Source organism: Primulina eburnea, chromosome 9, assembly GCF_022965805.1.
Source record: "Primulina eburnea isolate SZY01 chromosome 9, ASM2296580v1, whole genome shotgun sequence".
Classification (NCBI taxonomy): Eukaryota; Viridiplantae; Streptophyta; class Magnoliopsida; order Lamiales; family Gesneriaceae; genus Primulina; species Primulina eburnea.
In genome coordinates, this window is record NC_133109.1 from 32,411,362 (window position 1) to 32,435,938 (window position 24,577).

The 24,577-nt window shown below is 36.5% G+C and overlaps 2 protein-coding genes across 2 annotated transcripts; both read left to right on the plus strand.

Moving 5' to 3' along the window:
• The first annotated feature begins 15,473 nt into the window (after positions 1–15,473).
• LOC140840905 (uncharacterized mitochondrial protein AtMg00860-like) lies at positions 15,474–15,989 on the plus strand. Its single transcript, XM_073208058.1, has 2 exons — positions 15,474–15,619; positions 15,743–15,989. The coding sequence occupies exons 1-2, from the start codon at positions 15,474–15,476 to the stop codon at positions 15,987–15,989; spliced, it is 393 nt and encodes a 130-aa protein (XP_073064159.1).
• Positions 15,990–19,669: 3,680 nt separating this feature from the next.
• Positions 19,670–22,798, plus strand: LOC140840584 (nudix hydrolase 18, mitochondrial-like). The gene is made up of 5 exons (XM_073207765.1): positions 19,670–19,947; positions 21,604–21,721; positions 21,796–21,879; positions 22,022–22,150; positions 22,247–22,798. Exons 1-5 carry the CDS (start codon positions 19,859–19,861, stop codon positions 22,400–22,402), a joined length of 576 nt encoding a protein of 191 aa, XP_073063866.1. The 5' UTR covers positions 19,670–19,858; the 3' UTR covers positions 22,403–22,798.
• Positions 22,799–24,577: the final 1,779 nt, after the last annotated feature.

The window sequence follows — 24,577 nt, forward strand, 5'->3', positions numbered from 1 at the left end:
TTCTCAATATTATTTTCTTCAATAAAGTTCGTTATTTAATTTTTTTAAAAAAATTATTTTGTTCTTACGATATTTTAGTAATATCTTATGTATAATTAATGGATGGGTCTCATGTGAGACCGTCTCACGGATCTTAATCTGTGAGACGAGTCAACCCTACCCATATTCACAATAAAAAGTAATACTCTTAGCATAAAATGTAATATTTTTTCATAGATAACCCAAATAAGAGATCCGTCTCACAAATACGACCCGTGAGACCGTCTCACACAAGTTATTACCATAATTAATATATGATTTTATAATCAAGAATAGATTAGAACCACAGATAAATTATATGATAAATATAAATTAATATTATTATGAAACATGAATTTACTAAAAGTATAATCTAATTGATAAAGAGTGGGTCTCATGTGACATAGATCTTAATTTGTGAGACGGGTCAACTCTATCGATATTCACAATAAAAAATAATACTTTCAGCATAAAAGTAATATTTTTTCATGAATTACCTAAATAAGATATATGTCTCACAAATACGACCCGTGAGATCGTTTCACACAAGTTTTTGCCATCGAAAGTGGGTCTCATGTGAGACCGTTTCACAAAACTTAATCTGTGAAACGAGTCAACCCTACTCATATTCACAATAAAAAGTAATACTCTCAGCATAAAAAATAATATTTTTTCATGGATGACCCAAATAAGAGATCTGTCTCACAAATACGACCCGTGAGACCGTCTCACACAAGTTTCTGAACCCTATTAGGGTTGGCTGCCTGCTTCTACAGGGTGGATCCGCACGATCGTTTGATTCGTGTGTTGGCTGTTCTTTCCTCATTATCATGGACCCAGACGAGATTGCCCGCTTGGTTAACGATTTGAAATTGTCCCAGAATGATCCGGATGAAATTGTAAACCTGGAAGAAGCTGATATCAAGATAGGCGAGGAACGGCTGTCACGATGCCTGGTGGCAAAAGTGATATCGTCGAAAGCCGTTAACAGGGAAGCATTCAGACAACAAATGCCAAGAGTTCTTCAAGCAGAGAGACGGATAATTATTGAAGCCACAGGGGACAATACTTTTGTATTTGAATTCCAGTCATTACGTGATCGGGCTAGAGCGTTAAGAGAAGGACCATGGAACTTCTCGAGAAACCTTAGTATTTTCAAGGAGCCTACTGGCTGGAATAACCCAAGATCTATGACCTTTGATGAGATATCTATATGGGTACAACTGCATAATATCCCTCTTGCATTCTTGCATGAGGAACTGCTATTGAAATTGGGAAGAACGATTGGTACAGTGGTGGAGGTAGATAAGGGTGAGAACGGGGCTTTCCTGGGGAGATTTGCCAGAATCCGAGTTATTATCAAAATTACACAGCCTCTGCGAAAGTGTATCCGCATTAATGCGAAGAAAGATGAGGAGGATTTGTTTATCCTTCTGGTTTATGAAAGACTACCGGACTTTTGCTATGCGTGTGGAAGACTGGGCCACTCTCATAGAGAATGCGATGATCCACTAGCAAACAAGGAGAACCTCACTTTTGGCAACTGGATGAGAGCCTCCTCGCATGTAGGCGGCGGGAGAAGTTCTAAGGGAAGTGGGACTCGATCGGCTAATAACCACAGAGATATGGGGGATCAAGACGGTACGGAACACACCGAGGGCCTTGCATTGAGTATTAGAAAAGGGGGAGAAAATCAGATAGTGCAAAGTGATGGTTATGATCTGGACAAGCATCAGGAGGAAGGGGTAACCCAATCAAACAAGACACAGCCCATCATTGACAATAGAACACTACACGCTGAGTCATTATCCCTGGAGGACATCCAACTCCCAATACACGCTAGACCGGCCATGCCAAGAACAGACCCGAAAGCAGCTGCAGGGAGCGCTAGTGAACCGAAGTTAAGACATGCTAAAACCCCTGGTCCGAAACAGTGGAAGAGAAGGGCTCGAGAGAAAGGGGTAGAGGAGATGGAAGCTTCGGAATCTAATTCTATAACAGGAACTAAGAGAACACCACAAGCAGATGGTGTTTCATTATCCCACGAACACACAAGTCCTATAAAGAAAAAGATGAAGAGTGGAGAGGAGACGCTGGGTCCTCTTGATATATCGGCGGGGTGTGCTTTGCAACCCCGCCGACAACCATGAATATCATAACTTGGAATACCCGGGGGCTTGGGAACCCACGGGCATTCCGGGAATTGGGGCGACTTATCGCCGAAAAGAAACCCACTCTCTTATTTCTTTGTGAAACCAAAATGAGAGAGTTGCAATGTAGGTGGTGGAAAAATAAGTTGGGATTTGCGGGATGTTTTATGGTCGATTGCCGAGGAAGAAGTGGTGGTCTAGCATTACTGTGGAAAGAGTCAATCACTGTGTCGATCAAGTCATATTCGAACGGCCACATTGATTGTCTTGTTCAAGAAACTGATCGAGCGTGGCGCTTCACCGGATTCTATGGCCAACCCGAAACTCAGTTACGCCATTTCTCATGGGAGCTATTGCATCGGCTTCGGGGTATCCTAGAGATGCGAGAGCTGCCTTGGCTTGTCGGCGGAGACTTCAACGAAATCTGTTTTGATAGTGAAAAGTTGGGAGGAAACAAAAGGGCTCCGGCTCAAATGCAAAGCTTTAGAGATGTCCTCGAAGTATGTGAACTGCAGGATTTACACTGTCATGGTGAGTTCTTCACTTGGGTGAACAGAAGAGATTCCAACAACATTGTGTTTGAGCGTCTGGACCGATATGTGGGAAACTTGAATTGGCGCCTTCTCTTCCCAACAGCCAGAGTAACTTCTTTGGATTTCTTTCACTCCGACCACAGACCTCTATGCCTGAAACTACGAGAGGACCGTTCTCAAAATCAAGCGAGGAATGGCCAATATAACTCGAGATTTAAGTTTGAGAAAGGATGGTTATTGGAAGATGAGTGCAAGGATGTGGTTGAACGTGGATGGGGAGCCAAAGGTCCTACCTCTTCTGTTTTGGATCGTATGCTCTCATGCAAAGATGCTTTAATCAGATGGGATAACAACAAGATAAAGCAGATTCCCAAAAAGCTTAGGACTCAGAGAGAAAAATTAATTGGGCTTAGGACAAGCGAACTGTGGCGATCCCATGCAGTCCAGATCAATATGTTGGAAGCAGAAATCGAGAAGCTGGCGACTAAGGAAGAGATGTATTGGAAACAAAGAAGCAGAATCTCTTGGCTGAAGGATGGGGACCGTAACACAAAACTGTTCCATTCTAAAGCCTCTTCCCGCAGAAACCAGAATACTATAACTGGATTGGTTTCAGGCCACGGTGACTGGTGCACAGATAACCGGGAGATGTCAGTAGTTGTAATGGATTACTTCGAAATCTTATTCACATCCAGCCACCCTACGGCCGAAGGGATGGAAAAGATTTTAGAAACGGTGGAACCAAAAGTCGATGCTCATATGAATCAACTTCTGCTCGCTCCTTTTTCGGAAAAGGAAGTCAGACGGGCTCTCTTTGACATGAATCCTGATAAAGCTCCTGGCCCCGATGGCTTGCCGGCTCTATTCTACCAGAAATTCTGGGAAGTGGTCGGACATGATATTACAAGAGCAGTGCTCCAGGTCCTCAATGAGAATGCTCCCCTAGAAGAATGGAATCAAACTCTAGTTACTCTGATTCCAAAAATTAAAGATCCACTCCTTCCGAAAGATTTCAGACCAATTAGCCTGTGTAATGTGTGTTCCAAAATCGTCTCTAGAGCCATTACTAATCGCTTTAGACCTATTCTCTCAAAAATCATCGAAAGCTCACAGAGCGCTTTTATTCCTGGACGTCTAATTACTGATAACATCATTGTGGGCTTCGAAATCCTACACTGGATGAGAAGCAGGAGAACCGGCCGTAGTGGTTATGCTGCCCTAAAACTAGATATGAGTAAGGCGTATGACCGGGTTGAATGGAGTTTCTTGGAACAGATGATGCAACGGATGGGCTTTGATAACTACTGGACTGCAAGGGTGATGAATTGTGTTACTTCTGTCTCTTATTACTTCAGAGTCAACCAGGAAGTAGCTGGGCCAATCAAACCCAGCAGAGGGCTGCGCCAGGGAGACCCACTCTCGCCATATCTTTTTGTTCTGTGTGCCCACGGATTATCTACTCTCCTTGCTAGTTATGAGGCCAGGGGCCTTTTTAAGGGTGTTAAGATAGCGACAAGCAGCCCATCGGTATCTCACTTGTTTTTTGCAGATGATAGTCTGGTATTTTTCAGAGCAACCATGGAGGAAGGGGCACGCGTCAAAGATTGTCTCTCTTTATATGAGAAGGCATCTGGGCAAATTATAAACTACGATAAATCAGCCCTATCCTTTAGCCCGAATATCAGCCCTTTGCTTGTGGATACAATCAAGAACATTATGACTATTCCGGTCGTACAGCAGCATGAGCTCTATTTGGGACTACCAACAGTGTCTCTGAGAAGTAAAAAGCTCCAATTTAGATATCTGGTTGAAAGGGTGGCGAAACGGATCCAAGGGTGGAACAGTAAGTGCTTCTCGACAGGAGGGAAAGAGGTGCTAATCAAGTCAGTCCTACAAGCCATCCCCAGCTTCGCGATGTCGTGTTTCAGAATACCGACTATGGTTTGTGAGGATATCGAAAGAGAATGTGCAAACTTCTGGTGGGGAACAGAGGATGGCAGGCGAAAAATGCACTGGAAGTCATGGGATTTCTTATGCAACCCAAAGAGCAGAGGTGGCCTTGGCTTCAGGAGGCTACTTGAATTCAATCGAGCCTTACTGGCTAAACAGCTTTGGCGCCTTGTTCGCTCCCCTGAATCGCTAGCTGCCCGAGTGCTAAAGGGAAGATACTACAGGCATCAATCGGTATTGGAAGCGGGCATCGGTAATAACCCTTCATACATATGGAGATCTCTCCACTGGAGTAGGGATGTTTTGGTTAGGGGACTGTTATGGAGAGTTGGTGATGGAAAATCAATACATATATTTGAGGATTACTGGATTCCAACAATGCAGGGAAAGATCAATAAACCGGAGTTTCCGTGGGAAAATGAACATACTGTGAATGCTTTAATAAGGGACGGTGAATGGAATGTGGATCTAATTGCTTCTAAATTTAACCCGTATGTTGCAGGAGAAATCCTCAAAATACCAATACCAGCAGGGGGCAAGAGCGACTCGCTATTCTGGCGCTTTGACGCGAAAGGGCATTACTTGGTGCGAGATGGTTGCCGACTCCAAAGGGGGCTGTTCTCTCCCCCCGAACACCAGTCGACGCACCCTTTGAATTCGTGGTGGGCTTTCATATGGAGCCTCGCTGTCCCTCCTAAGATCCGACTGTTTTGGTGGAGCATTTCGCACGATTGTATCCCTACGAAACTGAACTTAATGAGGCATCAAGTACCGGTAAGTGAGTCTTGCAGCCTATGTAATTCTTCTATGGATTCCACCTGCCATGGCCTGTTTTTCTGCCCTGCTATTAAACACCTATGGAAGAACACCCCTTTCGAGCACCTATTGCGAAGGGCAGGACACACCACCACCTTGGAAATCTGCTTGTGGCTGAAAGAAAACTTATCTAAGGAAGAGTTTGAGGAAATGGCAATTCACTCCTGGGCAGTCTGGAAAGAAAAGCAGAAATTCTTACATGGAGATGGGAGGTATCAAATGGCCGAGAATATATCTTGGAGCACCGCTATGCTCACGGATTTTCGAAGGGCTCGACTGAAGGAGAAGATTACTCCTCATATTGAGGGCGGCAGCAAGGAGAAGAAATGGAAACCACCAAGCTCATGCTCCCTCAAACTTAATGTTGACGCTGCCGTGAATCAATCGAGGCATCAATATAGTGTTGGAGGAGTGGTCAGAGACTCTCAGGGTCGGTTGCTTTTGGCATTTGGAAAACAAATAAACCAACCACTCTCTGTAGTACACGGTGAACTCCTAGCCATCCGAGAAGGTATCAAGCTCCTGTACGAGAAAGACCTACGAGATGCTCAAGTCGCAACGGACTCCCTTTTGGCAGTGCAAGCAGTCACTACCAATCAGGAGGATCTTGGCTACACTGGTAGATGTACGGCAGATATCATAGAGCATATGAAAGCACCAGTGATCGTTGGAATTGCTCATGAACATAGATCAGCTAATAAAGTAGCACACATTATGGCTCGTTTTGCTTTTTCTTCCTCTTCACCTGTTGTATGGGTGAATGGGAATTTTCCTTTTTGGTTGGTTCAACTTGTAATGGATGATTTGATGCAGTAATACTACAAGTTTACCCCTCAAAAAAAAAAAAAAAAATGATTAAAATTGATCGTCCAAAATCTTATCTTTAAAAATAAATGATTAAAATTAATATTTTGTGATTTTAATGAAAAAATAAAAATTGACTCGGGGTTAAAAGGCCCAACATTGAGCCCATTAATCTTTTATGTAACCCCAGCCCAACATTGAGCCCATTAATCTTTTATGTAAACCCGAGTCAATTTTTATTTTTTAATTAAAATCACAAAATATTAATTTATTCATTTATTTTTAAAGATAAGATTTTGGACGATCCATTTTAAATATATTTCAATTTTGTTCGCACGTGCTTCCTTTGTTGAAATAAGGGATCTATATGTAAACATTGTATCTATTTAGATACACTCGAACGATCCCTTGAGAATATATATAACCTTATTCCGGTCTGGTCTGGTATAGAATTGACTCGATCATCAGATTATAAGTTCATCTCATTCTTATTTTTGTCGGAACAGATCTACTAATTCTTTGATTCCAATTAGTAAGAGGGATCTTGAACTAAGAAATATACCCTAGAAGCTAAAAAAAAGTATCCTGAGCAATTGTAATAATCCAATCTAATGCTGAAATATGACATAGGAAACAAGAAACAAGTTGATTCTTTGAAATTTTCATATTTATCATATATATATAACTCTAACCGATGTACAATCTACATAAATAAAAGATTTTTAAAAAAAAAAAAAAGAAAGAAAGAAAAGGACAGAAAAATATAATAATAAAAAGTAGATATATCTAGTCATCATTAAATAATTAGATCTAGTCATTTTGTCTGGACTTTACCATATGCTATCATCCAAATAATGTTTTGAAAGATATGCTAAATTATTCAAGACCATTTCCACACATACGATAAAAATATTGTATAATGCCGCGCATCGACATTTAATGTTTATTACATAAATATAATATAATTATGGGGTTGAGATTATTGCTGCCTTTCGGTTCTCTTGAAATATTTTAATCACTAATCAGAAAATATACAATATATTCTAGAAAGTATATTTATTAAAGTAGGTTCAAGACGTTGTTTTTTTTTATTTTTGTCTTTAGTTAAAAAATCAATACTAACATTAAAAAAAAGTTATGTCTTAAGTTCGATTCATTTAAGTTTGTTCGGATTTGAGCTTGATTCTAAGCTCAAAAAATTTATTTTATATCGAATTCGGCTTGAAATGAAATTAGAGTTCGAATTTGTTCGAAATGTTCGAACAACAAGTTATTCGAATTATTTATTGAACATTAAGATTCGAGAATGAAAGTTCGAAAGCTTGAAACATCTTAAATGCTTGAAATGTATATATATTTAGTATATACTTATATTAAAAAAATATTAAGGCTCGCGAACTATCAAACGAAATAGTTTTGGCTCGAATTTAGCTAAAAAAAATTATAACTTATTCAAATTCGTTTGAGTTCAATAATTTTGAATATGAATAAAATATTTATCGAATCAAATCGAAAAAATGACAACCATCTCCATTCATTTACAAACCTAAACGACGTTCGGTCTTTAGGACTTCGGTATCAATTGTAACTCACGGGCTTCGAAAGACTTTTTTTCATATAAATTTGTGTTATCAACTATGTACAGACCAATTACTTGTGTTCACAACAACAATACTTAAAGAATTGATTTATTAAATATGATTTTTAATTGAGAAGTTGTTTGAGATTTGAGTGGGTCTCATATGAGACCGTCTCACGGATCATAATATGTGAGACGGGTCAATCCTACCTATATTCACAATAAAAAGTAATACTTTTAGCATGAAAAGTAATACTTTTTCATGGGTGACCCAAATAAGAGATATGTCTCACAAAAATGACACGTGAGACCGTTTCACATAAGTTTTTGCCTTGAGATTTTTCCGCTCACCTTGCATTTATTTAATTTTCTGTTTACTTACCTCTCTTTAATTTTTATGATTTTTGCACTTTAATTTTAAGGCTAAAATAATACTTAGCATTTTAGTATAAAAATACAATTTTAAAACTTTTATTTTGATGATAACAAATAATAAATCATTGTATTAATACAAAATGTCTTCTCACTTGTATTACAAATGTTCAACCGTTCCACTTAAAATTCAGAAGATGCACGTTTAGCCAGTCTCAAGGCTACTCCAGCTGCATAGAGATCTTTTGACAAATCTGATCGGTCGAAACCATTTAAATCAATGCACAAGTTCAAATCATTGATTCCCAACAATACTGCAAATGGTAGAATTTGAGGTTTTCCATAATGATATTGCAAGTCAACAGTAAAGAATAAAACTTAAAATAGAAACATTGCAAAAACATCCTACCAGCGCTCAGATGACAAAAAGTTTACATTTTGACCGGTTTTTGATAAATTGTGAACTTAAATTTGGGGGAAAAAAAGTAGGATATTAATGAACATTAAATAAAAATTGCAACGACTAATTGTGACATGTTTATATTCTCAGAAAACAGTACAAAAAAGTGTTATAAATAGATGATGTCAAAAAGAGATGAAATCATGGAAATTCATAAAAACACACATTCAAATTTGCACTCACTGAAAAGATTTCCGAGCACTCATCACTTTGATATTCATAATTGTTCATACAAGCCTCGCATCAAATACCATTTCAATTCATTAAGGGCTTCTATCAAAACTACTCGATCGTTTCTATCTAGAACATTTGAAGAGTTGTTCGAATTACGAGGATTCATTTCTTTACTTCAATTGTATTGTGTTGTGTTGCATTGTGTTGGTTGTTAAACTGTGTGTCTCAAACATTATAGTTAACCATGAGTTTCCACTTATATATTGAATAAGTCTTAATGTTGAATTGAGTTGTGATAAAGAGTGGTAAAATCAAAGTTTTTCTAGTGAATCCTTGCAAGAGAAAGAAGAGGTGACATATGAATTATAATATCCAAACATTCATGAAATTCTTGTGTCATTTCCTTTATTTATTGTACTTATCTTGTTTATTAGCTATATTTGAGTATATAATATTTATAAGAATCATTGGACCGCTTTTCTGCACAATTTGTTGTCCAAACGTTACTTAAGAATTGAGAAAATCATGTCTTGTATAGCTAACTTTACTAATATCGATCACATTATTTGACAATGTTTTAGAAAAAAAATTTAAAGTATCTATTCACCTCCCATTAAACACATCTACCGTCTTAACATACAAGCACAATTTTTTTTTAATTTTTTTTTTTAATTGTAAACCATATTTTTATCCATTAAACCATTCCTTCCCCAACACTACCAGCCAAAATCGTTTTTCCTAATTACTTCTAAGGTGAAGCGAGATTTCAAAATCCATTAATTTTTCTAAAAAAAATCATCTATTTTTTTACAAAAAAAAAAAAATTAAAATTTAATTTTATTTCAAATTTTTAAAATCAAAACAAACTTTATGTAACCTCGATTATTTTAGTATTCACGTAAATATAATTAAAACTGTGCTCTCTCAATTTATGTTATCTGTGTGCTATTATGGGATTGAAACCAAAAATCTCGTTATCTTAAAATGAAACCTAATTTTTTTTCTATAAAAAAATTAATCTATATAATAATCATATTTACCTATGGCATCTTCTCGTACTGATACATCATGGTAATGGCGACAAATCATCATGGGTAATGGCGACAAATCGACTGCAATATTCCATTTCCTTATGTCATTCACTATTTTTAATTTGTATTTCAACGGATGGATTTGAATTTATATATTTAATATTTATAACAACAAGTCTATCAGTTTTGTTAGAAAATATTTACTTGTGAAAATTAATTTTTGAGTTCAAATTGTTTTGAGTTTCAAATTCATCGATCCAAATGTTGTTTTAACGAAATTTTCTATCGACTAATGTCACACGTCAATGTCAATATTATTTCTATTAAATTTCTTTAAAGGTTAATTGTTGGGTTGCGGTGGAAAATACAAATTAAGGAAGACTTGAGAGTCCAAAAGAGAGTGACGAGTTTTCTCCAAGTGTGGGCGGGATTTGTATGCGGTTTCAGACTATTGTGGTATGGATTGGACCGGTTCAAAGACGTAAATCAAATTAAACAAATGCCCATGATCATTTAATATTTGCATCTATTTTGGCATTTCCTGGAGGGAAATTACCACCGAGTTTCACTTGTTTTGGGATCTTCACGGTACCTCCTCAATCATAGAGTAAGCTGGAAGCAGCTCCGCATAATCTCAACGAGTAAGATCTTGTCATAGATACAATTTCAAAAAAAAAAAAAATTAGGTCCTATATATTAATGGACAAATCGCCCACATGAGTAGGATGAAATAAACCATCAAAGTGAGTGAGAAAACTACAGTAATACCAATTTAGATCGAGTTTTAGTTTTGTAAGATGCTTTAAATTATTTATGCAAAGCAATCAATAAACATTTGATAAAGTATTCTCACAACCAATTATAAATTTTGGTTGAACAACTAACGTTTGATATTTTAATGATTCTAATTAGTTATAAGCTTATGCAACTATTAGAAACATCATTAGTTGTAAGCTTATGCAACTAATCAGAAATGTTAATGTTGAGAACAATAATTGTCTTTGATAGAATGACAGGTTGTCATCCGAGCGAAAATTTAGGTGGACCACCCACAAGCCACACCCATAATTTTTTTAAAATATTTAATTAATCTAATTTAATCGTCATGAGCGAAAATTTATAGAAAATCTTAATAAATTCTGAATATCATAAAAAAATTCACAACTTTCACAAGAGACGGATTGGCGGGTTGTGTCTGTCGTGTTGACGGCTCCGGTCTTTGAGAAAAGAATGATCGAAATACATCTTTTGATTGTGATACAGCTTAGAAAAATTCGAAACACACAATTATTAGGATTTGATCATCTAACAACACTCAAAGCTACAATTCTATTTGAATTTAGTGTATCTAATGCTTGTGAAATACTCATCATGAAGCTTGAGTATATCTATATAGAAATCTATTCGTCCTCGTCCATGTTTTATCCATAACATTTTTTAATTGTATTATATATACAGTGTCGTCTGAAGACTGCACCTTACACCTAAATTTAATTGATTGTGAATGAAACATTTATATTATTAATTTATTGAACAACATGACGTTCCACCACATATTTTTCCACATGAATAAACAAATTCCAAACCAAAGAATAGCATCAATGATTTAAGTGATGGAAAACAAGTTCAAAATCCATGTGAAACAGTGTATTTTACTTGAATAAAAACTTAAACATCAATAATAGAGACAAATTATAATATTATAGTCAACGTCATTTAACGTTTAGAGGCTTTATCTTAAAAAACTTGTAGTCCATAGCGTATAAATAGGTGCAATTGAGGAGTAATATACGAAATATTTCTCTCTTTATAGTATAATTAATATTAGTTTTTAAATCATTAACATATATGTCAATTTCCAATATATCTCGTATTAACCCGAGACTGGGGATGACAATCATGATTGCCATTCTTGCTTTTACATTACCTAAAAGATTTATGTAATTTTACGTATTATATATATAAATTTAAAATGTCTTATACACAGGCTGTTACCTTTTGAATTTCGATGCAAGTTTGGCCTATATAAAGTCATTATAATAATATTTTTTGGAGATTAGGTAAATAATAATATTATTCCGATGAATGCAAAAGGTGTGAATTTTTGTAAAGAGTAGGTCTCTTGTAAGACGGTCTCACTAATCTTTATATGTGATGTGAGAACCTGAAATTCCAGCAGCTAGCAAATTTCAGCATAAGCTAAAAAATTCCAGTAGAAGCTAATATTTCAGAAGCTGGTATTTTCCAGCAGACAAAATCCAGCAGGCCGAATCCAGCAGCAGAAGAGCGAATTCCAGCAGACAGTTACTGATTCAGCTATTGAGTTGTAACTGAAGCATTTAACTCGAAATAAAGGCTGTTAATGGCAGATTATGGCCATTTATTTGGGAGACTAACAGTCAGAATCTTGCCTATAAATAACACTCTCAAATCTCTGAATTGGGGTTACACAAATCTGAGATTATCATTTGAATTTCGAGCTAAGGGAGGGTGCTTATTTTCGAGCAGTAGAAACCAGTGGCAAGAACGAGCATATTCCAGACTTCTACCGAAACCTTATTGCAAATTACGGTAAGTGGGCTTATATATAAATATCTTAGAACCCGTTTGATGATTTCTGTTTTAAAGCAAAGTATATTCTCGATTTCTGATTTTGAAGCACTGAAACTTAGTGAACTAATGGTAGGAATATATATTCTGAACATTACTGAATTCTGATTACTGATTACTGGCCTCACCCCTTAGAGGAGAGAACATATAGGGGACTGATATCAGTTTAGCCATGAAATTCACGAATGTGCTCAGTGCTTACTTGTTAAACTTCTGATTTCTGATTACTGAATACTGATTACTGATTACTGATTTATGAATACTGATTCCTGTTCTGAAAGTAAAAGTTTCTGTATATTCTTGAAATACTGTTCTGTATTAAAATGATTTTCGAAAACTGGGAGTTATTCCCGCACCTGCTTACTGAGTGACAATCATATCACTCACCCACCAAACCCATCTCAGATAAGAGTACTGAAGAAATGTTAGAAGAAGAGGAACAGATCCAGTTCTGGGGCTGGTGAAGAAGACTGTTGTTCTCAGTTTATGTTTATTTTATTCCGCTGCATCTGTTAAGATACTGTAATATTTGGTTTTACATTTCCGCTGTAAAACATCAGTATTCGAGTTGTAACAGACAATTGATTTATTTCGTATTATGAATAAAAGACTGGTTTACGAGATTCTGTACTTCTGAGGCTTATTGTTTTCGAATGAATATTTGAGAGCAACGCCGGTGTCAACTAATCCCCGTCCCGGGGTGTGACATTGAAGTGGTATCAGAGCAGAACCGAGTTTCATAATCTGGGGAGGAGGAACTAGAAATAATAAGTTCTAAAAATTTCTGAAACTAAGTTCTGAAAAGTTCTGAAAATAAGTTTTGGAAATTTCGGGAATAGACTACTGAACATAAGCTACTGTAATAGACTACTGAAATGATAGACTAATTACGTACAGTTAGAAAAATCAGTAGGCCTAAATCAGTAGACCGAAACCAGTAGATGACTGAAAACAGAAGCATCAAAACCAGTAGTCTGGGACCAGAACCAGCAGATAGAAATCTGTAGAGCTGAAGGCAACAGACTTGAAAGCAGTAGAAGGAAACCAGTAGATCTGAATGCAGAAGACTGAGTCAGTAAACTAGAAATGCAGCAGACTGGTTCTAATAGTGCTGGAAAGCAGCAGACAATACTGGAAAAACAGCAGACTGATTGCAGAAGCATCAGAATTGCAGTAGACCTTGCAAATGGCATGGAAGTTGAGGTGTTTTTCGCACAAACTTCAAACGGCCATAACTTTTGATCCAGAAGGAATTTTTACTATTAAGAGTAGGCGTTGGAAAGCTCTCGACGAGGAGAACCTAACCTAGAACCATTCATCGTTCTAGCACCGCCGACGAACCCAAAAATCCATCGTTTAGATAGTGATATCATCATTTCCGTGAAATTTTCCAAAATTTTCCAACTTTGAGGAATTTTCATTTCCAATTGGCTTAGTATTTTTGCACCAAACTTGGTACCATTCATGTTCTTGATGTCAAGGATTTTTAGTAAATTTTTCACGAAATTCTGAGACCGAAAATTTTTGAGCTATTTCTTCTGTTAATTGTATAGGCAGTACTGATTCTATTCATTACAGTACCTGTCTATAACTTGACCTATACTCTTGAGATCCTTCTGAACCTTAACTCTCATGGTTTGGATATAGGATATGACTGACCAGAGTAGCTACATTAAGATCTTAGAGAAGAAGACGTACCTATAGATGTAGTGGAAAAAGAACATGATAATGGAGAGATGATAAAGGTAGGCTAGAGTGGTATTATGGTTATATGATACGAAAAGAAATAAGCATAACATTCTTTGGGAATGTACCAAGATAAGTGGAATCATATTGGGGATGTACCTATCTGATATAAGTCGACTGGCATTTTTGGGAATTTACCTATCGAAGATAAGCTTCTGACTTAAGATGAATTGCTTGACTCGAGGATAATAATTATGAAAATATGAGATAAGGACTATATAAGCTTTAAAATTCAGATGTAGGAAAAATTTTGTGATATGTACATTAAATTTGGGATGCTAAGTGAAGGACTACAATGAAACTTGTTTGTGTTAAAACATGCTAGACTCATAGTTTTGATTAAGGAAAGATTTAATAAAAGAAGAATTGTTTGAGGAATTAGTTTCTTTCGTTCAAGGTTGAAAGAAATTTTAACTAGGATATAATTATTGGGATTTGAATCAATCGGCTGATAAGGAGTTATATTCTAAGATTTTATATTGGTTTCAAGATTTGAGTTAGTAATCGTGGTAATTTTAAGATAGAATAAAATAAGTATGGATGCGCATATATTAAGTGCCGATCTTATACAGTGTACTATGGGAATTGATTGGTTGGACAAGAATCATGTAATGGTAAATCGTACTTCGTGGTAAAGATAAGGAACATATATCCTTCATTTCCACTTCTCAGACCTAGAAAGTCTAACTGGCAATGATCAGCGAGGTAAATAACTAAGTTACTCTAAAGATAGAGGATATTCTAGTTATTAAGGAATTTTCGGACGTCTTTCCTGAAGGACTCCCTGGCGAACTTCCCGATCACAAAGTGGAATTTGAGATTAATTTAGTGCCCGATGCTGCACCAATCTGAAAAACGCCGTACCGAATGGCTCCAGCAGAGTTGAAAGAACTCAAAGAACAACTTCAAGAGTTGTTGGATAAGAAGTAGATACGACCAAGCGCATCTCCGTAGGGAGCTCCTGTCCTATTTGTTAAAAAGAAGGACGGAAGCATGAGATTGTGTATTGAATAAGATCACAATCAAGAATAAATACCCACTTCCAAGGATAGATGACTTGTTTGACCAACTCAAGGGAGCTACGGTATTTTCCAAGCTCGATTTAAGGTCAGGCTACCACCAACTCAAGGTCAAAACGGACGATATTCAGAAGACCGCCTTCCGAACAAGGTATGCACACTATGAGTTCACCGTGATGCCGTTGGGTTAACAAACGCTCCGGCAGTATTCATGGATCTCATGAACAGAGTGTTTAAGCCGTTTCTTGACAAGTTTGTTGTGGTATTCATCGACGACATTCTAGTGTATTCGTCAAATGAGGAAGACCACAAAGAACATCTTCGTCTCGCATTCCAGACGCTAAGAGAGAAGGAACTGTACGCCAAGTTCAAGAAATGCGAATTTTGGCTAGAGAGCGTCGCATTCTTGGGACACATAATATCAGCAGCAGGAGTATCTGTGGACCCTAAGAAAGTGGAGGCAATCTCTGATTGGCCTAGATCAAAGAATGCGACAGAGGTACGAAGCTTCTTGGGATTAGCAGGCTATTACCGAAAATTTGTTGAAGGATTCTCTTCGATAGCCATACCCCTCACCAAGCTTACACAGAAGAACTCCAAGTTTCAATGGAGTGAAGAATGTGAGCAAAGCTTCGAGACTTTGAAGAAGAAGCTTACCTCCACTCCGGTGTTGGTATTGCCAACTGAAGGCAAACCATCTACAGTGATGCATCTAAAGAAGGTTTAGGATGCGTGCTCATGCAAGAAGGAAGGGTGATTGCATACGCGTCAAGATAGTGGAAGCCGTATGAACAGAATTACCCAACGCATGACCTCGAATTAGCTGCAGTAGTGTTCGCACTAAAGATTTGGAGACATTATCTTTATGGAGCCAAGTGTGAGATTTTTACGGATCACCAAAGCCTCAAGTACTTGTTCACTCAGAAAGAGTTAAACATGAGGCAGAGACGATGGATTGAACTCATGAAAGACTACGACTTGACGATAAGTTACCACCCAGGCAAAGCAAACAAGGTAGCTGACGCTTTGAGTCGGAAGGATATGAGCAAAGTAATCCTAGCGTCACTTTCAGCACAACCTTGTCTTCGAGAGACAATCAAAATGTGTCAAGATAGAGATTCCGCTTTGGTGAAACTGAAAGAGCAAGTTAAAGAAGAGAAAGCACCAGATTTCGAGACGGATAACAAAGGAATCTTGTGGATGAAAGGACGATTGTGCGTACCAGACATCGATAACCTTCGACAAGAAGTAATGTCTGAGGCACATAAGTCGAAATTTTCAGTCCATCCTGGCAGTACCAAGATGTACAGAGATTTGAAGACAAATTACTGGTGGAGTAGAATGAAGAAAGACGTGGCAATGTTTGTTTCTAAATGTCACGTGTGTCAACAAGTCAAAGCAGAGCACCAGAGACCTGGTGGACTTCTTCAACCATTAGAAATCCCCGAATGGAAATGGGAACATATTTCCATGGATTTTGTAGTTGGTTTACCAAGGTCGAGACAAGGTCATGACGGAATATGGGTAATCGTAGATAGACTCACAAAATCTGCGCATTTCTTACCTGTCCGCATGAACTATAATTTGGACAAGCTAGCCAATTTATACATGAATGAGATCGTACGATTGCATGGAGTTCCAGCTAGCATACTATCAGACATAGATCCGAGGTTTACATCCCGCTTTTGGAAGAGCTTACAACAAGCTATGGGGACTAAGGTTACTCTTAGTACGGCATATCACCCACAGACCGATGGTCAAACAGAGAGAACAATTCAAACTCTAGAAGATATGCTGAGAGCTTGTGATCTAGACTTCAGTGGTAATTGGAGCGAACATCTGCCCTTAATCGAGTTCGCATACAGTAATAGTTACCACAGCAGCATTGGAATGGCACCATACGAAGCTCTCTATGGACGAAAATGTCGATCACCACTGTATTGGGATGAAGTAGGGGAAAAAGCCATCGTTGGACCCGAACTAATCCCAGAAACAGTGGATAAAGTTGCTATGATCAAAGAGCGACTAAAAGCTGCACAAGACCGACAGAAAAGCTGGGCTGACATGAAAAGAAGACCCGTTGAATTTGAAGTTGGAGAGAAGGCATATGTCAAAATGTCACTCATGAAGGGTGTATTCCGATTCAATAAGGCTGGGAAACTGAATCCCAGATACGTCGGACCATTTGAAATTCTTGAAAAAGTGGGATCACTTAACCTGAAATTCCAGCAGCTAGCAAATTTCAGCATAAGCTAAAAAATTCCAGTAGAAGCTAATATTTCAGAAGCTGATATTTTCCAACAGACAAAATCCAGCAGGCCGAATCCAGCAGCAGAAGAGCGAATTCCAGCAGACAGTTACTGATTCAGCTATTGAGTTGTAACTGAAGCATTTAACTCGAAATAAAGGCTGTTAATGGCAGATTATGGCCATTTATTTGGGAGACTAACAGTCAGAATCTTGCCTATAAATAACACTCTCAAATCTCTGAATTGGGGTTACACAAATCTGAGATTATCATTTGAATTTCGAGCTAAGGGAGGGTGCTTATTTTCGAGCAGTAGAAACCAGTGGCAAGAACGAGCATATTCCAGACTTCTACCGAAACCTTATTGCAAATTACGGTAAGTGAGCTTATATATAAATATCTTAGAACCCGTTTGATGATTTCTGTTTTAAAGCAAAGTATATTCTCGATTTCTGATTTTGAAGCACTGAAACTTAGTGAACTAATGGTAGGAATATATATTCTGAACATTACTGAATTCTGATTACTGATTACTGGCCTCACCCCTTAGAGGAGAGAACATATAGGGGATTGATATCAGTTTAGCCATGAAATTCACGAATGTGCTCAGTGCTTACTTGTTAAACTTCTGATTTCTGATTACTGAATACTGATTACTGATTACTGATTTATGAATACTGATTCCTGTTCTGAAAGTAAAAGTTTCTGTATATTCTTGAAATAATGTTCTGTATTAAAATGATTTTCGAAAACTGGGAGTTATTCCCGCCCCTGCTTACTGAGTGACAATCATATCACTCACCCACCAAACCCATCTCAGATAAGAGTACTGAAGAAATGTTAGAAGAAGAGGAACAGATCCAGTTCTGGGGCTGGTGAAGAAGACTGTTGTTCTCAGTTTATGTTTATTTTATTCCGCTGCATCTGTTAAGATACTGTAATATTTGGTTTTACATTTCCGCTGTAAAACATCAGTATTCGAGTTGTAACAGACAATTGATTTATTTCGTATTATGAATAAAAGACTGGTTTACGAGATTCTGTACTTCTGAGGCTTGTTGTTTTCGAATGAATATTTGAGAGCAACGCCGATGTCAACTAACCCCCGTCCCGGGGTGTGACATGTGAGACGGGTCAATCCTATCGATACTAACAATTAAAAGTAATGCTCTTAACATAAAAAGTAATAATTTTTTATATATGACCTAAATAAGATATTTGTCTCACAAAATACGATCTTTGAGACCATCTCACACAAATTTTTGTCTTCTATAAATTGTTAACGAACTTCAAGCCACAAAAGTAGTCCACAAGTGATGGGTCATGGACACGTACTCTTCACCACTTTAATTCATAAGACAATATATAATATCGTAAAACTTATTCGGCTTTTAGTCTTAAATTTATGGTAGCTCCATTATTTTGAGAATATATTAATATTAATAAAGAGTAATCAACATAATTAATTAACTGAATTATTTAAATAAATGCCACCCCGTCTTAATGAACCAACATGTGAAGCCTTGACCCAACATAGTTATATCGATTTGCCCGCTTCAAAATCTTGTTTTACTTAGAAGACTTCTCCTAAACAAATGTTGGAGTCAATATATAACTACAAATCGAACTAAAATTAAATTTCAACTAATCTTATCAAACAGACACCACCGTCATAATAATATTTTTCGATATCACGTCAACATTTCGGAGAAAACAAAAACCAAACATTTGACCTAATTTATAAGACCAAAGTACGAAATAAACAAATTTAGTGGTTGAAGTCATTGTGAAATAAGAAATTTATAAACTAAACCAAATAAACTTTCACTCTTCGATAAATTTCCAAAATTTCAGAAACAATCTTAGGAAACAAATGGAAATCTAAATCAAACTATTGCATTGTCCTTATCCATCACCCTCACCGTCGGATCAATGACATAGACTGAGTCAAATGTTTCTTCAATGAGATCAATCACACCCCATATATTGAGGCTTAATCTGGTCCATCGGTCCTATAACCCATTTTTTATTTTTATTTTTTGTTAAAATATAAAAAATATTATAATTGAGTTTTGAACTTAATATCTCGCGTAACTACAAGTTACATCCAGATTTTTAATACCCTCGGTTTCCCATAAATACCCTTGGTTCCTAGTGAAGCCCTCTTGTAAACTGCCATTATTTCCCCCAACCGTTTAGCAGCGGAAAATTTTGATAAATGTTAGAGATGTCATCTCGTTCTCGTGTCTGAAAACACAATATTAAATTTATCTGCAGAAGAACCTTCAAGACATACTTCCCCTTAAATTCATATCTTCTCGATCTTTCTCGATATTGATTTTGCTGATATGGAATTGAAGAACATAGTTGGTCTTGTTTCTCGTACTGGAAGACATAAGCAACGTTATAATTTTCATGGCCATCGCCAAGTTGTCGGGTTCGTCTCTCTCCCTTTCACACAAAACAGCCACTTCTTTTGTTTTCGGGAATAATGGTATTTCAACGTTGCATGACAAGGGTTTAATTTAACTTCTTCAAAGCATAAAATTTATGTGAAATTGCTGAAAGTATGCATCATTTTTTGTTCTGTAGTTGTGTATGGCTATTTTTTGGTCGGCGTGAGTGTAATTAAGGGGAAATTCTTGATGCGGTTTGCTTTGACTGAATCTAGGGGCGATGGAAATTGAAGTTTCTGAGTAATTTCAGTATGTTGGTTGGTTCTGGGATGCAAATTTGTGTGCAGATAACCATTTCATATTTTATTCTGATCAATTAATTAATGATTGAAATTTTTGGAGTTAGCCCCACCGCCCATGTGGGTCGAACCAACGCGTATTTTCAGAGGCATGCAATTTTTCGAAGAATAGATATATTGTGAGCTGGTCTCATGAATCTTTATCTGTAAAACGGATCAATTATACCGATATTCACAATAAAAAGTAAAATTCTTAGCATAAAAAAAATATTTTTTCATAGATGGTCAAAATAAGATATCTGTCTCAAAAAATGAGATCGTCTCACACAAGTTTTTGACTTCTATAAGACCAATGGTTTCCTGAAATGATTTGGTCTTGGTATGGAACCAGAATCGAATAGGTTAGACATGGCTCCGATTTAGTTTCCTGTTTTTTATGGATTGGGTTTCGATTTCGGTCTAATAAACTATTCAGTTGAAATTTATTGATTTTTTTTATTAAGGGTCAGTGTAGGATCTGCGGTGCAACTTGTGAGTTAATCAAACTCATTAAAATTATTTATTTATTTATTTATTATTACAAAAGATTATAAACATCAGCCTTTTCATGCCTTTTATAAGGTTGTGAACGAATTGAATTGAATCAAATATTAAGAAAATTTTAAGTTTTGAATTATGTATATTTGGGCTCGTGTTCGACTTAAAGATAAAAAACTTTAATATTTTTTGCTCGAATTTTGTTTGAATCAAGGATTTAATTCGAGTCCGGCTCAAAATATTCGAATATATTCATAAGTTACTTGAAAAAAAAGGCATGAATATATTTATTTAATATATAATATAAAATTTATATCATGTTAATAGAATATTAAAGCTCGCAAGCGGCTGAGAAACTATCGACCAAGATAATTTGGGCTCAAGTTTGGTTAAAAAAAAAATTGAATATCTTAACTCAAATATGATAAATTTGAATATGAATAAAATATTCTTCAAGTAAGCTTGAAAAATTCACGAATCAACTCGATGAGTCGATTCGTTTACACATCTAGATCAATTGAATTTCACTTGTTCCTATTTTTCGGTTTTTTATTTTTAGGAATCAGAAATGAGTAAAATAAGTCATTGGTTCGAGTTTCGATGTTGAAACTTAAACGGAATGAGAGATATTCCCGTTTTAAGTTACTCCCTTTTCATCTTGGTTTATACTTTATAGTAAAAACCGTAAACATACAGATTACAGAGCGTATTTTATCTGTAATGGGCGTGACTTATTTTACAGTAACATTATATATATTTCTGTATGTTTTTGTTGGAGTTTCAATGATCATTAAACTGATTGATTTGTCAATACACATGTGCCAAAGAATGTTTCACCATATACTTTAATGTTATGTACAGATGTATTCCGTACCGATATAAAGGCGGCATCGTTGGGAGATCTCAGGTGGAGGAGGAAGAAATGGAAGTTCTCGTTATTACATCACAGAGAAAGGGTAAAGGGATGCTCTTTCCAAAGGTACATATACTTTTTTATGATACATATGTTTAATTTGAAGAAAATCTATAATGTGAGTACACGTCTAATTTTAGGGAGGTTGGGAGACCGACGAATTGATTGAGAGTGCGGCGCTGCGTGAAACGGTGGAGGAAGCTGGAGTAGTAGGTGACGTTGAGGTTAGAATTTACAATCCCTTGCATAATATTTGTATGCAACACATTGAATTATAAGTTCTTGAATTAGAGATTTTACTAAGTTCGTTCGAACCTCTCCTCACAAGTCACACCATCTATGTGTCGTCGACTCGTCGTCATGCAGTGTAGTTTGGGTAAATGGAATATCAAGAACAAGAACAACGACAACTGCTCGGAGTGTCACATGTTTCCATTACTTGTGAAAGAGCAACTCGAATTTTGGCCCGAGAAAGATTCCCGTCAAAGATTATGGGTAACATTCTACGACTTTTATCATAAACTTTTATATAGGTCCCTCTGCTCGTTCCCTCGTCTAAATTCTGATTATATGTTGTCTTAAATATGGCAGATTAGTGTACGAGAAGCCAGAAAAGTTTGTCAATATTGGTGGATGACCGAAGCTTTAGAAAAACTAGTCGATCGCCTCAGAGCGCAGGTTAAAGAGGATATAACAGACAACGGTTCATTTAACCAGGGTGGTGTGAAATCTAAATCTAACTTATAGTGGCAGTAGTAGCACTAGACAGAAACCGAACCATCTGGTCGAGTTTCAAGAAAACGACAAGCACAATTAGGAACAGAAATCTAGTTGTCGTCTCCCTTTTTTTTTCTTCTAAATTCTCAAGTCTAATTGTATAGCTTAAGTTTGTCGAATGTTCAGTTTTTCAACTTGAAACCTATGTTCTGTAGTAGTACAAAAATCCCTTTCCATTTATCCTTGTTAGTTTGCTAAGATCGCATTCGGATTATTGGGTCTCGGTTCATTTGATTTCAAATTCCCAACTCCTGTGAATTGCTAGCTATTTATTTTATAGTTCCATCTTGATGTTATTTCCCTCCATAGCTAGCAAGCACCACCGTTTATGTGCCAATGCAATGGCTTTCAAGCTCTTGCTTTCCTTTGGCCTACACTTGTGATCTGTCAAATTTGTCTGGCTTGTGATTCTCGCAGGAATTTGTTAAGACTTCGGCGTCGAGTCGAATATTTTGGGAACATAGCTACATCAGACTGTCCCTCGATGATTCATCTATCATTCGCCTCTCATTATACATGCATTTCCTATATATATTTACCCAGAATGGAATGTAGTGGTCAATGTTCTTGTTTTCGAAGCGCGTCTGGGAGATTTCGGAACCGATGGATTTAAATGAATGGATTTTATTTGACAACAATGTATTTTAGATGAGAATAAATCTGAAATTCACATGAAATTTACTTGATTCAACCAAATAAGTCAAGTCGATTTGAAACGTAACTATTTCAGATGTGACTCAATGGAAAAGGGTCTCCAAATTCCTACTCAAGTCAAGTCGATTTCATATTTTCATTTATGACTCGATCGAAACACACTTGAAGGGTCTCCAAATTCCTACGAACTCTTGGTACTTTATTTATACAAATTATGTGAAGACTAAGAATTGAGTTCAAATAATTCAAAATGTACACTAGCCCAAAATTGAAATTTGAAATTCAAATAATTTATGAGTATTAAAGAGGGGAGAAATGTACCATTTTAGCCTACTTTTAGAGGTCTATAAATGGAGATACTGGTTCAGTGAAAAATCACTCTAAAAACTTCAGAATTTTCGAGCTACACCAGCGGTCAAATGAGGATGAAATTCTGCAACACTTTCGAGCAAGAGTGTTGTTGGATCAAGAATTTTTATGTTTTGGTGTTAACAAATAATATTAAGGTAAAACCGATCTAAGATAACTTGTCTAGTCTAACAAAACTGATACGGTCTCAAACTAAAATAGTTCTTATCAAATTATCAGTTTTCCTCACTCAGTTTCAAGGATTTCAGTTTACTTAGTTTCAGTTTACCAGAATTAGTTTACACCAGTAACAAAACTGACTGCAACAATGTACAATACAAAACTGATTGCAACAATGTATGATTCTCAGAAATATATTGACATGGATTAAAAAACAAGCGAACAGACACTTTCTGTCACGTCCCGGGACGGGGGTTGGTTGACACCGGCGTTGCTCTCAAATTTACATTCGAAAACAACAAGCCTCAAAAGTATAGAATTCAGAAACCAGTCTTTTTATTCATAAATACTGAATATTTCAATGTCTGATACAAACTCAATGCCAAATGTTTTATAGCGGAAATGTAAAACCAAATATAACAACGTCTTAACAAATGCAGCGGATTAAACATAAACTAGAACTGATAAATGATAGCCTTCTTCACCAGTCCCAGAATTGAATCTGCTCTTCTTCTTCAAACTTTTCTTCATCGTTCTTATCTGAGATGGGTTTGGTGGGTGAGTGATATGGTTGTCACTCAGTAAGCAGGGGCGAGAATAACTCCCAGTTTTCGAAATCATTTTCAGCAGAACAGTAATACAATAATGTACGGAAAACTCTTATTTTCAGAACAGTAATCAGAATTCAGAAATCACATGTTTCAGAACAGAAATCAGAATTAGTAAGCACTAAGCACGTTAGCGAATTTTATGGCTAAACTGATATTAGTCTCATATATATTCTCTCCTCTAAGGGGTGAGGCCAGAATCAGAAATCAGAATTCAGAGATGTTCAGAATATATATTCCTACAATTAGTTCACTAGGGAGTTTCAGTGCTTCAAAATCATATATCAGAAATCAAACATTCAGAAAATGTGCTTTAAAACAAATATTATCAAACTGATTTCAAGATATTTATACA

Bases quoted from the DNA above. Each gene is read 5' to 3' on its own strand.
- LOC140840905 (XM_073208058.1), top strand. From the start codon at position 15,474: ATGGATCTCATGAACAGAGTGTTTAAGCCGTTTCTTGACAAGTTTGTT. The intron at 15,620-15,742 runs GTACGCCAAGTT...TGATTGGCCTAG, and splicing joins ACGCTAAGAGAGAAGGAACT to ATCAAAGAATGCGACAGAGG.
- LOC140840584 (XM_073207765.1), top strand. From the start codon at position 19,859: ATGGAATTGAAGAACATAGTTGGTCTTGTTTCTCGTACTGGAAGACAT. The intron at 19,948-21,603 runs GTTCGTCTCTCT...TGTTATGTACAG, and splicing joins GGCCATCGCCAAGTTGTCGG to ATGTATTCCGTACCGATATA. The intron at 21,722-21,795 runs GTACATATACTT...GTCTAATTTTAG, and splicing joins AAGGGATGCTCTTTCCAAAG to GGAGGTTGGGAGACCGACGA.